Below are 17,478 nucleotides of genomic sequence, written 5' to 3'. Positions count from 1 at the left end.
CATCATGTCCACGGACACATTTCATTCTACTGCGGCTATCGCTACACATCTCATTTAATGAAGGTGGTCGCTAACATTGTCTTGGCAACCGACCGGGCCGCTACGTCGAACCCCCATAAAAATAGGATTTGAAAATGCATAAAAAGCCTGAAAATTGGATGTTTTTTTAAGCTGATGAGTGTACAGTAAGTAATACCTCGACATAGGAGTAATTTGAGATACAAGTACAATTTTGGACAAATATTTATCTTGAGATACGAGACAAATTTTGATATACGAGCAGACAGCGGACGCATTTTTTCAGTGTTTTTTTTCCCGTTAGTCAGTGCAAATGGCGGAGCTTATTCGCTAATACGAGAGGAGTTTACTACTTCTTGTTGGCAAGTGGTCCTGCGTTATGCTATTGTGAGGACATTTGTGTGCATCATTTTGGGAATATTTTGAAGGGAATACAAAGGCAAACAACCCTCGATAGGTCGCATCTGAAAAGTCAGGGTGGAGGCGGGGCAAATAGAGCCAATAGAGAAGATATCAAAATTTAAAACTAAATTGGAATTAAGTTTAGTGTAAGGTTAGATTACATTTAATTTTGAGTGTCTACATCGTAATCCAACTTAATTTAAATTTGTTTGTTGTGTTATGAGCGTGTTGCCATGCAAAATCTCTCCCCCTCTTTTTCTCCCCTCTGCGAAATCCGTCTAATTTTAGTACTATTAAACACATTTTAGTACTATTAAACCACTAGTTATTTGTTACTTTGTTAATAGATGGCGAATTAGAACAAATAAAAATGTTTTTCCAATCCAATATCCTGTTTTGGGTGTCTTTTCAGAGGGTTGGAACAAATTAATTTGTTTTTAGTTCCTTTCTATGGGAAACGTTTGTTTGAGTTACGACAAAATCGACATACGAGCTCAGTCCCGGAACGCATTAAGCTCGTATCTCGAGGTACCACTGTAATTCGGAAAGTGCACAAATAACAGCAACAACAACAAACAAACGAAGAGATAAATCATCAATAAATAAAAGCTAGCCTGAACTACAAAATGCAACCTAGATCGAATTCCTACCACATGTGCAAATCAAATTTACAGTTTGCAATTTTTCCATGTAAATGCTAGCGTTTCCAGCTGGATAAGCGCAGATCAGCAAACATTGTTGTTTTTCTGCGGGCAAATTACAACTCTATCCTCTTGATGTTTAATTCAAGAAGTGCATTTTTTTCACCCTACATCATCCAGCTGATTATTGAAATCCTCTCCTTTCCCTTGCCTGGAGTGTCAAATTTTCATTATCAGAAAATTGGTGTCAGCTGATTCGCCGGCGTCGTGGCCTTGAAAAGTTTGCGGCCACACGCGATTTGTTTTGAAGGGACAGTCTAATTTGATCTTGGCTTTAAGTGAAGGACTAGGTAATCGTCTAATATCAATTGCTTGGCTGAGTTAATGATGTTGTCAATCAGCGCTGACCTCAATTTCAAAAGGAGGTTTGGAGGTTAACAAAGCAATGACTTTCATCCCTTTTTATTCTTCGCCGCAGAAGGCGATGGCCGCCGGCGACAACGGCGATCGGTCCCGGCCGCCGCCGACGGCGACGCCGTGTAAACAAGGCCGTCTAACCCCGAGCGTAAGACGACTTTTACGAGCGCAAAGTGCGGCGGGTGGCTTTATTATACTTTTTACGACAAGAGACAGATGTAGCGTTTATTGCTATCTTATTAATTCGGGCATTATAAGTACAGCGCGTGAGGCGCAGTTGTAAAAGCGTCCGACGTGCTTTTTTAACAAGAAACTGTGCTTTTACTGTAGATTGGAACTTTTCCCCATCCTCGCGGCTACATTTGACTACAAGTATTATTCCACCCACTCGGAAAAAAACAAATCATTCCGGCAAATGAAACGTCTTGAAAAAAATGCTAGAACGAATCATACGCATTTGTTTAGGTTCAATTCGGTTCATTTATAAATGTAAAAAAGGCTGAATTTTGATGGCTACTAATGAATCCAATGGGATTTGCATGTACGTCATTTGATAGTGATGATATTTCTGTATTTTTTTTAATGATTTTGATTCTGATCATTGACGATATTACTGTAGATAGATGATTTTTTTTTGGTGTTAATAAGTTGAACATGAACAGGAGTTCAAAGTGGGAATAAATGGTAAACAAGCTAAATGTAGCTTTCATTTCACAAGCTTGGCACTGCTGCCACAATGAGCTGTAAACTATTTGTCATGCAAATTTATTCAAATCTGCACTGAAGAAAGATGCATTTCTGGAGTTTGATACACTTCTTTCCTTGCAAGCAGCACTTGAGGAACAAAGCGTCTTCTTGTACTTTACCACTAGTGCTGTTATAGGAACGCATATGACAAAAGGCATCTTATAGGGATGAAGCATGTCGTTTCAATATACTACTACACTCCGCAATGAGTTTACAATCTATCCCCCACGTCAATGGATTGCATTTTTTTTGTTCTAAATAAGATGTACGTTGTGAATACGTTGCTACCTGAATTTGTTAAAGCTTTGCAAGTATTATGGGGATGCCTAAGTAGGTTTAAAAACTCAGTTTAGTGTTTCCAATTGGTGTTGCAAACTAGGTTAAAGGTTTCAAATGGGATTTCAAACTTTGCTTTTCAAGTCAGTATTGTGTTTTCAAAGTTGGGTTTAAAAGCCACTTTAGGGTTTGAAGATAGGCAGGAAGGTTTTTTTCAATTAGGGTTTCAAATGAAATTTCCAATTAAGATTCGGGTTTCCAATGAAATTTCCAATTAAGATTCGGGTTTCCAATGAAATTTCCAATTAAGATTCGGGTTTCCAATGAAATTTCTAATTAAGATTCGTCTTTCCTATGAAATTTCCAATTAAAATTTGTGTTTCCAATGAAATTTCCAATTTAGATTCGGTTTTCGAATGAAATTTCCAACTAAGATTCGTGTTTCAAATGAAGTTTCAAATGAAATTTCCAATTTAGATTCGTGTTTCAAATGAAATTTCCAATTTAGATTCGTGTTTCAATTGAAACTTCCAATTACGATTCGGGTTTCAAATGGAATTTCCAATTAAGAATTGGGTTGCAAATTGCTACGCTATATCACTAGCTCTTCAAAATCAGGTGACTAGGACGCAAACTCTGATGCTAACACGTGATCAGGACAACGTTTTATTTTCTCTTCATTTTGCATACGGCACCTACTTTCCAATCCTTCTTTGGGGACGACAACATCCGAAACGATTCATTTAACACTACATTAAGAATTGCCTCCCTACTGCAAAGCATAGCCACTCCCATTAGCATACACCGCTTGTACATTTCACTGACTTTTCAACACAGCTGATTCTCTTGCATTTATTTCAAACATTTTTTATCAAAATCTTATTCTGCCTCTCGCACCCCAAAAATCCAAAAATAAATCAATCAAACACAAATATTTGTCTAACGCAACCTGCACAATGTGTTGAGGGCAAACACAACCTGCGTCCGTTGTAAACACGAACGTTTTCTACACATTGTGTTTGCCAGTCATGTGGAAAGTCCCTAAAACACTCAAGAGAGAATAAGTATAAGAATTCTATTCCAGTATGTTCCCTGCTCATTACCAGGTCACATCAAATGACACACTCTCACGCACGCACACATTTAGTCACGGCCGAGATGTCGACAAAAAATGTAATTTCAAAGAGCAAGTTTCATTTGTACCAGCTGATATATAAAGCTAGGAGGGAATGAATGACTGCTAAATGGCTACATTTGACAAATGGATCTCGTCGTTGTTCGGAAACGCCAAACCACACTTGGAAAGCTTTAATGAAGGACAATTATTATGATTTTTTTTCCAAGTCGAGATATGATGGCTGGTGTTGTATCACTAATTCATTTTATGAAATGTCTATGAAAATGAATGTCCATTTTGTTCAAGCTTAGACAGTTCACAGTGACTATTTGTGATGAGTTTAAACTTTAACATGTGTGACTTATTCCTCCATCTGCTATTTCGTTGCTCTTAATTAGATAGAAAAATCATCATGTTGATTCTGTGGTATATTGTTCAATGCATATTAAAATGAATTGAATTCACTACAGTTATATACGCAACTAAATACTATTTATCAATACCTTTTGAATGGGCTAAACCAGGGGCCGCATTAACGTCAACTTGATTTCATGTGGGCCGGACCATTTTAAATATAATATTTAGATTTTTTTTTATAAATTGATTAAAAAAACTGGATTAAACGCCCTGAATATTCAGTTTTTATAGATCTAAAACAATGTTTATTTTAGCTTTTTTTATATATATTTTCAGATTTTACAAAATGATTTTTGAACTAAAAACACAGAAAAAAATGGATTAAAAAAATGCAATTATTGATTTAAAAGGAGGAAAATCAGGAAATTTAATATACATCAATACTCTTCATATTAATTTGATCCTAAAACAGAAAGTCGGCACTCATGATTTCCTTTCCCGGGCCACACAACATGATGCGGCGGGCCAGATTTGGCCCCCGGGCCACCACTTTGACACATGTGCACTAGCGGAAGAAACTGAAAATGTCAAAGTCGGGAAAATCACAATCAAGAGAGCTTATTTATTAGAACCAAATATTTCAAGGGCATTTGTTAACAACCTTATTTTGTGCTGCACAACTGATTTTCATGTTTTTGCTAATAACCATCTCACGAGGCTTTATTGTTCATATTAGGGGGAAAAAATTTGCGATTTTGTTTATATTTCTTAGGTATCAGGTGACTCGACTCACATGCAAAAAGATGTGATGGGGACATCCCTAAATAACAGAGATTTAAATTAAGCAATAGCTTGCAACAAACTCAAAGCACCTCTATTCATCTGTTAAAACAAAGCGTCTTCTCATTAAAACATATCGTCTGTTTACGCTTGACTTGTTTCCTCGCTGGGTTTTCCTATATTGCTTGGCTCGTAAAGCAACCCTGAATGAACAATTTGATTGGCCGAGTCGCAGTGGGCAGAGATGCCAAGAAAATGTTGTTTCAGTAAGAATACTGCTACTATAGAATAGTACTCCTAGATTCAAATTAAGCCTACACGATGGTAAATTAAAACGCTTTTGGAGTGAACATTTCCTTTTTGTATCATTTAGAAAACGTGGCATTTAACTGAAAAACAATTTCTGCAATATCATTTGAGTGTTTATGGTCCTTTTTGAAAAACTAGTGTGCACTATTATAATTGCAAAGACTCAATTTGCCGTTTATATTCAATTCCTTTGATTTTTTTTTTTTTTTTTACATTTTGGCTCCCAGTGATCCCATTTTTTTCTCGTCCTCGTTTATTTATTATCGCCGAACAGGCTGTGCTGGCCCTGTTAGAGCCGGAGATTTCTTTGTAATACTGGCGCTACCCTAGCAGGGGTTGATTCGTGGGTGGACGTTAACTTGACTACGGCGGCGGCGGTGGGCTAACGGACGTTAACGGCCCAGGGGGAGACTTTGTGATTCCGATTCAGCTTTCACCGCCGGTGGAAATCCATAGCAAGACGACTGCTAAGCTAACGTGGGGATGGGCTAAACCGCTCCTCGAGGGCCGCTGTGGGTGCAGGTTTTTGCTCCAACTGATCCAGCATAGACACTTTAACCGATTAACTCGATTTTATGTGGGCCGGACCATTTTAGATATAAAATTTAGATATTTTTTTTAAGAAATTGATTTAAAAAACTGGATTTCAAGCCCTGAATATTCAGTTTTTTTATAGATCTAAAACAATGTTTATTTGAGCTTTTTAAAATATATTTTTAGATTTTACAAAATGATTTTTGAACTAAAAACACAGAAAAAATGATTTAAAAATTACAATTATTGACTTAAAAGGGGGAAAATCAGGAAATTTATTATACATCTATACTCTTCATTTTTTTGTGGGCCGGACCATTTTAGATATAATATTTAGATTTTTTTTATAAATGGATTAAAAGAACTGGATTAAAACCCACTTAATATTCAGTTTTTTATAGATCTAAAACAATGTTTATTTGAGCTTTTTTATATATTTTTAGATTTTACAAAATGATTTTGAACTAAAAACACAGAAAAAAATGATTAAAAAATTACAATTATCTATTTAAAAGGGGAAAATCCGGAAATTTAATATACATCTATACTCTTCATTTTAATTTGAGCCTAAAACAGAAAGTCGGCACTCATGATTTACTTTCACGGGCCGCACAAAATGATGCGGCGGGCCAGATTTGGCCCCCGGGCCGCCACTTTGACACCTGAGCTTTAACCAATGACATTTGTGCAGAAAACAACAAGCACCTAATAGCAATCCACTGATTGGACACCAGATGGGTGAAAAGGTGTCCTCTCAATGGGATGGAATGAAATCCCGCACCCACACCGTTTCTTTGTGGAATAGTTTGTTTCCATTTCTACTGTATTTCAGGCAAAATCTCTGAAAAACGTGTCATTCTAACCCAAAAAAATAAAAACGTGACTGTCTCTTTTTGCATTTTGTGGTCCAACGTGGAATGATTTTTTTGTTTTTAAATCCTACTCCATCTTTAACAGCTTGGATTGCTCCCTTGTGCCGCGCGGAGGGCAAGGAATAACAAAGCTGAAGGAAGTCGCGGCTCCTTACCTCCGATGGCCGATTAGTTATTCTAGCGAGCGGGAGCCCCATTAGGTCTGCCATTTAATGCTCCCGTGCCGTAGCCACACGTGAAAGGCACGAGCGGGATTGAAAAAGCCGTCCGTTTTATGTACCTGGAGCATGCCTGGTATTGGAGAAATGCTTAGCTGCAGATCTGTGACAAGGAGCTGCTTGTGTGCCTACGTCTCATCTGTCATATTAGTGGAAGCAAAGACATCTGGGAAAGAGGAAGGCGCGATTCTAAGGCTGGATTTACTTGACGGGTCTTGGCGGGGCCATTTCATTCACGGGTACTTTCAAATGACCCGTGTTCAACATCTCGGTGGGTGCGGACATTTTACTCACGTCCGCACCTCAAAGTCACGGCAGTTTAAAATCACGTCCCGGCCGACCTCCACCTCTTTGAGCGGGCCAAGCGGGGCCATAACAGCCAAGACAAACAGACTCAAGGACAGTTTCTTCCCAGGAGCCGTCACCATACTCCACTCCATTTAAGCACCCTGGAGGACCTCATCAAGACTTCTCTTTCCATGCACTAAAACTCCACAGGCTGCCAACCACTTTACTCACTATTGCACCTACTTACTCAAGTGACCACTTATTCATGTTGACTACTTGTGAATTACATATTTATGGTGTATTTATTTATTATTTACTTGTTTGCTGTTGTCATTTGTGCCCTTGCCTACTTATTTATGATGTTGACTACTTATTGCATATTTATTTATTATTATAATTGATTTGTTGTTGTCATTTTTGCACTTGCCTACTTATGTTGTTGACTACCAATGGCTTATTTATTGATTATTTATTTATTATTTGTTTGTCGTTGTCATTTGTACACTTGCCTACTTATGTTGTTGACTACTTATTAATGACTTATTTATTGCTTATTTATTTATTATTATTATTTGTTTGCGGTTGTCATTTGCCTCCTTGCCTACTTATTTATGATGTTGACTATTTATTTATTGTGTATTTATTTATTATTATTATTAATGTATTTGTTGTTGTCATTTTTGCACTTCCCTATTTATGTTGTTTACTACCAATGACTTATTTATTGATTATTTATTTATTATTTGTTTGTCATTTGTTCACTTGCCTACTTATTTATGTTGTTGACTACTTATTAATGACTTATTTATTTATTATTATTATTTATTTGTTTGCTGTTGTCATTTGTACCCTTGCCTACTTATTTATGATATTGACTGCTTATTTATTGCATATTTATCATTATAATCTATTTGTTGTTGTCATTTCTGCACTTGCCTACTTATTTGTTGTTGACTACCAATGACTTATTTATTATTTATTTATTGTTATTTGTTTGTTGTTGTCATTTGTACACTTGCCTACTTATTTATGTTGTTGACTACTTATTAATGACGTATTTATTGCTTATTTATTTATTATTATTTGTTTGTTGTTATTTGTACACTTGCCTACTTATTTATGTTGTTGACTACTTAATTACTTATTTATTGGTTATTTATTTATTATTATTGTGTATTTGTTTGTTGTTGTCATTTGTGCACGTCCCTACTTATTTATGTTGTTGACTACTAATTACTTATTGATTACTTATTTATTATTATTTGTTTGTTGTTGTCATTTGTACACTTGCCTACTTATGTTGTTGACTACTATTTACTTATTATTTATTTTTATTATGTATTGATCTTTTTGTTTGTTTGTTGTTGTTATTTGTGCACTTCCCCACTAATTTATGTTGTTGACTACTTATTTGTTTATGTTTATTATGTATTGATCGATTTATTTGTTGTTATTTATGCATTGTGTGGTGAAGCTCTTAATCTCATTGTTCTTGTATAATGACAATAAAAGCATTGAATTCCAACTCACTTTTTTCAAATTCCGAATAACCATCAAATGTAGGACATCCTGATGCATAATAACGAACCCCCCCAATTTGGCTTGAGAGGCAGGTCATGTGAGCTTTACTCCCCTAACTGCCTTGGGCCAAAGTGTTCATTATTTCATGGTCAATGCATCTTCCCTGCATTTCTGCACTCTGTAATTATTAATTACCATCTGTGAGTGCTATTTTGTCAAAGGCAGGTTGCTTTGTGTAATGGCGCGTGCAGATTTGGCCCACGTCTGCCTATATTACGCGGAAACGCTACTCATACGCTCTCACCTGATAAAGGACTCATTCGGTGCCGAGGGAATCCAATTAACTGTTTCTGAACCTAGTTTGCATTTTTGGAATTTGGTGGTTTCCAGGCTTTAATAGTACGCGCTACGGCTGCTTACGGTGCATAAAAGTATTTACCGACGCTCAGCTGAGATAGCGGTGACACTCCATCATCCCTTGCACGGCAGCACTAAATCACACGAGACTAAATGATGAAAAGTAGCGGGATAAAGGAAGACAGATGTGTAGTACAAGTAGAAAAAGGCTACATATGCAAAAACCCAAAAGGGGGCCCTAATTAAGCACGCGTCAATTGATCTCTGTTTCACGCCAACATTTTCCGTCTCTTGGTGCCAGACGCCGTTTTAAAGTGGCTCAGATGAACGGCGCAACTTTTGTGTACTATTTACGATAGGTTTTCCCGTAGAAAATATAGCTTGTCGTCAAACTGACGTCAAAGTGAATGATTTGCTTTCTTCGGTCCGGACCAAAAAAAGACAATGAACCCTGTTTACGATGAAATTCTAGCAGGACTTCATAACACACCATCAATCACATCATTCCATTTTTGGACAAAAGCGAAATACGGAAGTAGCAAAACCACGCTAAACTACATTTCCCATCATCCCTGCGGCAGCCTGTTACATGCGAAAATGTTAATTTGAGTTTCCTGGTTTGTATTCACGCAGTGGCGGGCCGTCAGGGCCTTCAAGGCCTTCTCTGCTGGCCTAAGAAATATCTGAATTATATATTTTGTCCATCAATACTTATGAAATAATTCCAAATTGTCTGTTAGCTTCCTTTCATTGCTTTTCCCCCTGGTTGCACTGCTTCCAGATATGTGTTTTCATATTGAAGCATTTAACCAATCACATTTCAGCCATTATTTGTTGCCAGGGGGGTAGAAATCTGCCTCAAGGCCTTCACAATCAGTTCTGCAGGCTCTGCTGCATTAAACAAGCGTCAATAAGACTTGCTTTAACCAATCAGAATTTCGAGTTGGCAACACCACAATGCCTTGTCGCAGGCGTGGGGATACGTCATCGCTTTCACCAACTATGATTGGCTAGTGATTAGCCAGAGCTACCAAACTGTATCTGGAGCGAGCTGCACAAGCAAATATATTGTTGTGTTGATTTAAAGCCATTTTTTCAAGACGGACTATGCCAGAAATACATACGACAGGACAGGCTCGACTTTCAGCATTAGCTAAGATGGCGATAGAAAAGAAGGAAGAAAGAAAGGAAGATGGATATTGTGTAGAGTTAAAAAGGATTTTTGGTGAGTAAAATATGGCTATATTCCTAAATAATATTTCAATTGTATGAGGTTATTATTGATGATTTTTTAATGTGTCGCAGCTGTAGCTGCTGTAGAGGTTTTATAGCCATAAAATAGTTTTTGAGGGTTGGATTGATTCCGATAGCAGAAGGCGCTACCCCAAAATGCACGGCCCGCCACTGTAGTCACGCTTACCCAAAATTTGCACACCAACCACCAACTCATAAAGTTTAGTCCTCACCAAACAGTCCAGGTCTGACTACTTTGAAAAATTCAATGGAAAAAAATCGCATTCCACAAATACCCAGCACTCAATTCTCCATCTACGACTTTGATTTTCCTTCCATTCAAGTGACTGGTTTTTATCTTTCATACCACTAAAAGTTACATTGGCGCTAAACGGACCTCCATAAATAAATATGAGTGAATTAACGAAGGGCACGCACTTTACAACCCATGGCCCGTCATCATTCAGTCGCAAACGGGTTTGCCGAAGCCCGCACCGACTGAACTTTGTGACTGCGACTCGTGAGCGATGTCGTCCGCCGGGGCATTAATAAGAAATGCAAGTCGCACGGTCAATAAATGTGATTACGGTGGCGACGGATAGCGCCCCGGCTCATTTGCGTATGCGACGCGACACAAAACACATCCGCGCCGAACTGACGCGTTTGCCCCCTCGGCGGCAAACGCGCTGGAAGGCGAAGGCCCACCTGCACCGTGACATGCTCTCGTCTATTTGCCAGACGTTTGGGAATAAACGACACGGCGGCTGACAAGATGGAGACGCATCAATGGCTTCTCTCACGTCAAGAACGAAAGACGAAGCTACTGATCATTAGCTTCGCGGGAAACGGATTGGCCGCTAATGGGAATTCCGTTCCAGCAATCAAACGGCATCACAAGAAGTCCTCCGTACGCCTTTAAACATTACGGAGAGCAAATCACAGTGCACTGACCTTTTACTTCCTTCTTCCAAAACAGACAAGGGCGGGGGGAGGGGGAGGGGGTTATAAGGGAACAGGAGGGGGGGGATGTTGTTTGTACGAAAATTTACCTCTCATGCCTCGCAGTGGAAATGGATTTTTGGAGGGCAACGGTCATACCTCGCATTCCCTGGAGCCCGAGATGGTGTAAGTGTAAGGTCCTGTCCCATTAACCAGCACATCCATTGCCTCAGAGTTTGACGGCTTGTAGTCCACGTAATATTCTTGCAGCGGCGAATTAAAGGAGCGCTCGCCCTCCCGGGCCTTTTTCTGCCGCTTTTTGACGGCCGAGTCTTGCTGGAGACGCTTGATGCTGCCGGGGTAGCGCTTCCACGACACGTAGGTGACCAGCAGGATCATGGCCACGGACAGGAAGAGGGCCGCGCTGCCCGCCACGATTTTGTGGAAGGACACGTACTCGGAGTCGGGCGGCGGCGGGGCGGCGGCGGCGGGAGACCCCGGGGACGGAGGAGTGGGAGCCGTCTGGGTCTTTGCCTCCGTCTGGGTTTTCGCGTCCGTCTCAGGCGCTAGCTTTTGGTCCGCTCCGGGCCGGGTGGGAAGTGGGAGGAGTTCCGTCCGAAAGACGGAGGTGAGGGGCGCCCGGGTGGAGGTCACGGGGCTGGGCGTCACCGTGCAAATGTTGTACGTCTCCACCACGTCGCTGACTTTCTCCCCCTGCGCCTCTTTGGGGCCCGTGCAGATCATGGTGGACTCCTTGTTCCCCTTGAAGGCCTCCAGCCAGTCCGCCAGGGGGCAAATGTTGGGGTTGCAGTGCCACAGGTTGCCGGCCAGGCTGACGGTGGTGAGGGAGATCCACGTCTCCACCGTCTCCTGGGACACGTTGTTGAGTTTGTTGGAGTCCAGGTTGAGGGTCTGCAGGTTGGGCAGGCAGCGGAAGGTTCCCGGGTCCAAGGTCTGGAGCTCGTTGCCGGACAGGTCCAGTTTTTGCAGCGAGGTCCACATCCAACTCAGGCCTTGAGTCAGCGACTTGATGCGGTTCCACTGCAGGTAGAGCGCCCGCAGGTTGCTCAAGCGGGGGAAATGAGCAAAGTTGACCTTGGAGAACTGGTTGTGTTCCAGATGCAGCTCCACCAGCTTGAAGAGTCCGGCGAAGGCGTTGCGGGTCAGGCTGCGTAGCCTGTTGTAGCCCACGTCCAGGAATTCCAGGTTACGGCAATCCAGGAAGACCCGCATGGGCAGCGTTTTCAGGGAATTGGACCTCAGATGCAAACTCAGCAGCTTGCGCAGGCCCGCAAATTGGTTGGCTCGCAGCGTCTGCAGCTTGTTGTAGGACAGGTCCAGGTTTCGCAAGTTGGGAACGTCGTGGAAGGTGTCGTTCTGGAGCAGCGTCATCTTGTTGGAACTGAGAATGAGTTCTTTCAGCCGGCGGATGCCGTGGAAGGCCCGGCCGTCCACCGAGCCGATGTAGTTGTGGTCCAGGTACAGCCACACCAGCTGACCCAGGCCGGCAAACTGGTAGGCCCTCAGGCTCATCAGGCTGTTGTAGCGCAAGGACAGGCCCTGCGTCCCCGCCGACACGTTGCCGGGCACGTCGCGGAAGGCGCTGGATTCGCAGTAGATGATTTTGCCGTCGCATCTGCAGCTCGCCGGGCACGGGCGCTCGCGTTCGCGTGAGGGGTTCGGAGCGGCCAGCAGCCAGGCGGGTAACGCCGCCATGAATACCAGCCATCTGCAAAGCACAGGAAGTCCTGCAAGCACAAGCACATGCACACACACACACACGTTCACGCACACCCACGCATTTACACAGAAACAGAGGCCGATTAAGGAGAAAGCACATAAAAATGTGCAAGTGCACCAATGAGGAATGCATTAACCCTTTAAAGGGGACTCTTTTAACTCATTGGCTGCCATTGCTGGTGCCAGACTTCATTTGTATTTTGATTGGCAGCAAATGATGGCGGCCAGACCTCCCCATCAAAAGGGATTGCACTTTTAGTAGGCATTCAGAACCAAACCAGTCCTCCCACTTTGAATGAATTAGAAGTCTTGCCTTGGAATGGCAGGCAATGAGGTCATAGTATAAATATTCTATATTTGCATATTTCTTCATCTTTGGTTTTTAAAATAAACAAAAGATTGTTTTACATTTAAAAAACAAATATTGGGTTTTTATTACTGTCTTTAATTTTCTAAATAGCTTATAAATTAAAAAAAAATCTATTTATATTATAAACGTTCAAAAAAAATTGGGAATATTTCTATATTAGTGTATTTGTATTTAAAAAAAAAATAGATTAAAAAAGAATACCTATATTTATGTAATGACTGAGTGTAGCCATATTGCAGACTTTTCTGTCCAAAATATCAACACATCCAAAATTCTAAGTTTTTCAACAAAAATAAATAAACACTTGCACATGTAAAAGGTCTAAAAAAGAGAAGCCTTTTCATCCTTTGGATTCAAATTCGACGATTCGGAATGCATTTGTTTGGATCTCCGTCCATGGCCACCCACATTCTTTTATGCCAACACAAAACGCATCAGGCAATTCGTCAAATGCTTGACGAGGGGCAAACATCAACATCCATCCCCCCGAGATCAACTTCTAATAAACATTCTTACTGTAAATAATACTACACTTAGATTAAAAAAAAAATAGTAGCAAGTATAATGTCACATACCCATACTTGCGCGGTGTGGGCTCCTCGTCATGTTACAGCTTTCTGTTGCATGCGTCCCGGCTCCACATGTTCCAGTAAGCCGGCCAAAGAGTGCAGGAGCGCGGCCCCAAAACACCGCGATCTTCGGCCCACTTCTCCAGCAAAAGTCGGCGTCGACTTTCCCACGTTTTAGCGTCCAAAAAGGCAAAAGCTCACGGGAACGTCGCCCGCTCGCCACGGCCACCTTGCAGAGCCCTTGGCAAACGCCAAAGCCTCGGAGGGAGGGGGCGGAAAACGCTTCCACATCCGGCGGCCAATTGTTGAATCTGCCTTAATTAGATGGCGTGGAAGCCAACGGCTGAGCGGGTGGCGAGGGAGAAAGACAGCCGGGAAAAGTGCGCTCTGAGCCGGGCAACTTGAAGCCAATGAACGGGGAACGCAGCCTGGCGCCGATCACCGAAGAGCCGAGCGATGGATGACCGTGTGTGTCATCGAGAACCAATCAGTTGAGTAGCAACAGGAATTTGCTGTCGGTCGGCGGAGGTCCCCGCGGAGACCAATCACGCAGCTTTGCCGGCCCGCCAGCGCCCCCTACTGCTCGGTTTTCGCATGGCCGTCTCGATGCATCGGTCCACGGCCGCCGCTCGCTTGAGCTTGTTGTTCCGTCACATTGTGATCGCTCTCCGAGGGTCGTTCGCTGCCATTGACGGTGATGGACGTCCAATCTGGTCTAACTGGGAACTGATCGCTGCCAGCCATTCACGGCCACTAATTAAATTAGTACTGGAATGGTTAGTAACAGATAAAGTAACGTTAAAAGAGAGACATGTAAAGTAGAACAAAAAGTCATACATGTTAGCTTGAGCAAAATATCGTGGCTGGCAATCATTTTAAGGTTTTATTCTTTATGCTTTCCCCACATACTTACATAGGATATGGCATATTTCATGAGATGAAAGATGAAATGATCCAGGACATGGTGGAAATATCATCAAGTCTCTTTGGGTGGACTGGGAATACATTTGTGAATCACCTGGGGAAAATGGTTTGTGGACTATGGATAAATAAGGATACATGTCATAGTTCATAAACAACATATTTTGCATAAAAATACACAAACATAAGAGGGGGGGAACAGGAAGCCCACCCCCCTTTTTTTTCCTCTGCCATATTTTGTTACCTGCTGACAATGAAAATTGATCATGCATAAACAAAGGTTGCAATGAATGCCTCATTATGGGGGATTTGAGTTGGGGTCAAAGTCATCACTCCTAATGGCTCCCTCTGCTTCCAGACTTAACGACAAACAAAATTGCCCTTAATGAACATTAATGAACATTCACGCGCAAACTGCGCATGGTTCGCCGTCAGTCCAAAGAAAAATAAAAGTGATCAATGATTTTATTTCTATTGCCAGGTGTATTATTTAAGTGGATGTGAAAGCTGTAAAAAACACACTAACACACTCACATGATATGATGACACGATGAACACTCATTTCAGCACTACTTTTTCTTGTTATTTCAATTTTTTGAGAGGTTTGAGCAATAAGGTATTTGAAAAAGCTGCCCTAAGATTCCTTTATTTTGGGGCAGAATTTTCAGTGTGGTATAAATACCATTGTTTTCTGATCATTGAATTGTTTAAACAGTGCCAAATGTTACGTACATCATTTTTTTCTTGGATTCAGGAAAGGTCAAAATTCCATCAAAACGTTCATTGGCCCCTCCCAGTCAAGTGAAAGTTACCGAAGTGAGAGTTTATTCGTGGATTATGACGACAACATGTTTTCAAACGTGTCAATACTCACACGTGGCCTCCAGAGGGCGCCGTATCTCACCGGGACATTCCGAGAAGTGTGTGTTCTCGGCAGAAAGGCTCCCAAATGACGGCAGTGCGTTGCGTGTGTGCTTGGAACTCGCCGCTATTCCTAATTACGCATCGACGCCTGGGGCAGTGGAATATCAGACATGATTAAAAATTCATATTCCAAACGCACTTTTTAAGACTGAGTGGACTTTGTGACTAAAGGTCGTCCACACCATTACTGACTGGCTTCTTTCAACTGGGTTTTATTCGTCGCTAGCTCGCTTTGACTTGCAAAAGGGGAAAGAATTTTTCCAAAGAATAGTTTTTAAACATTTTACAAAACGAGCGGCATGATGGTAAGTGGTTATCGCGTTAGGCTCACAGTTCTGGGGTCGAGGGTTTGATCCCAGGTGGATTTTCAATGTGTGGAGTTTTTCATGTTTTTTTTAAAAACAATTCTAAATTGCCTCTAGGTATGAATGTGAAATATTTATCCTGGTGACCTGCGATTGGCTGGCCACCAATTCAGGGTTTCTCCAGCCTGTTGGCTGGGATGGGTTCCAGCACCCCTCACGACAATTGTGAAGATAAACAGTACAGAAAATGACTGAATGCAAAACGGTTGAAATATTGCAAAATCCACCATAATAGACATCCAATCCATTTCCAATGGGAAGGCTGGCATTGAGTCAACAAAATATACATCACAACAACAACAATATATATATATATATATATATATATATATATATATATATATATATATATATATATATACGTATATATATATACATATATATATGTGTATATATATAATACATACATATACACATACATAAATACATACACATATACATACATATACCTACATACATATACATACATACATATACATACATACATATACATACATACATATACATACATACATATACACACATACATATACACACATACATACATATACCTACATACATATACCTACATATACATACATCTACATACATATACATACATACATATACATACATACATATACATACATACATATACACACATACATACATATACCTACATATACCTACATACATATACCTACATACATATATACCTACATACATATACCTACATACATATAAACACATACATATACACACATACATATTCACATACACATATACATATACATATGACGATATAGATATTTGTGAACAAACTGATCTTTCTTTTACCCAATTGAACTTTGGCAAAAGCTCGGCCCCATTTCAAACGTTGTCCTTTGAATTTTTTTTTTAAAGTCTGCACACCCCTGCCGTTGCCGTGGCGTCCGAATTTTCAAAGCAAATTGATTCCCATGAAACTTTAAGCAGTGTCTGTGAGTGACCAAAACCCGCTTTTTTTCCGACAGAATAATGACTCCCAAAGAAACAGGATGCATAACGGTATATCAATATTGGAATAATTAGAGCAAAGACAAGATTTCAAACCCGGGAGAAGCGGCTCTTATTTACCGTCAACCCCATTTCTAAATATATGGACTAATTATCTGCTAAATTACACTTCGAAAACGCACGAGCAGAAGGTAAGCATTTCAGTCGCACCTCAACATCTGTCGCTCGATCCCCTGACGACAATAAAAAGACAAAAATGTTGCTTTTCCTTCCTTTTAACTTTGGCCGATTTCAACCGGAATGAAATTGTCTGATCAACTTTTACATTATTATTTTTTAAATGAAACTTTACATCAGTTTGAAACGACTGAAAGATCTGACGAATGAGACGCTTGAGTATTTTGGATTTTTTTTTAAAGATGAAAAAGGGAAAAAAAAATCTGTCCTGAATACATATTGGGTTGTTTTTTGGGAGGCTGTGATTAGCATTTCATCTTTTTGAGATCAAGTTACACTGCGGAGGCGACTCGCCATGTCTTAAGTTAATGAGAGAAATCTGCTTTGAACGCAACATTTGTGTGAGGAATC

The 17,478-nt window shown here is 40.7% G+C and overlaps 1 protein-coding gene across 5 annotated transcripts in view; it reads right to left on the bottom strand.

The window, feature by feature from the left end:
• LOC144074628 (leucine-rich repeat transmembrane neuronal protein 4) overlaps nucleotides 1-15,565 on the bottom strand; it is a 50,112-nt gene extending 34,547 nt beyond the window's left edge. For 2 of the 5 annotated variants that reach the window (XR_013300338.1, XM_077601148.1), the window contains exons 1-4: nucleotides 15,501-15,565; nucleotides 14,619-14,723; nucleotides 13,712-14,424; nucleotides 11,186-12,774 (exon numbers count right to left, since the gene is read on the bottom strand). Coding sequence is in view for 4 of the 5 variants with exons in the window: in XM_077601148.1 (XP_077457274.1) it covers nucleotides 11,186-12,774; nucleotides 13,712-13,742 (1,620 nt within the window). In the remaining variant the exon portion in view is untranslated. Of the gene's footprint in view, nucleotides 1-11,136; nucleotides 12,775-13,711; nucleotides 14,474-14,618; nucleotides 14,741-15,500 lie in introns of those variants that run through there. The other 3 variants (XM_077601150.1, XM_077601151.1, XM_077601149.1) reach the window with 3 other exon arrangements.
• Nucleotides 15,566-17,478: the final 1,913 nt, after the last annotated feature.

The sequence above is a fragment of the Stigmatopora argus genome, chromosome 5 (genome assembly GCF_051989625.1).
Source record: "Stigmatopora argus isolate UIUO_Sarg chromosome 5, RoL_Sarg_1.0, whole genome shotgun sequence".
Lineage (NCBI taxonomy): Eukaryota > Metazoa > Chordata > Actinopteri > Syngnathiformes > Syngnathidae > Stigmatopora > Stigmatopora argus.
This window is presented reverse-complemented; position numbering and strand designations above follow the sequence as displayed.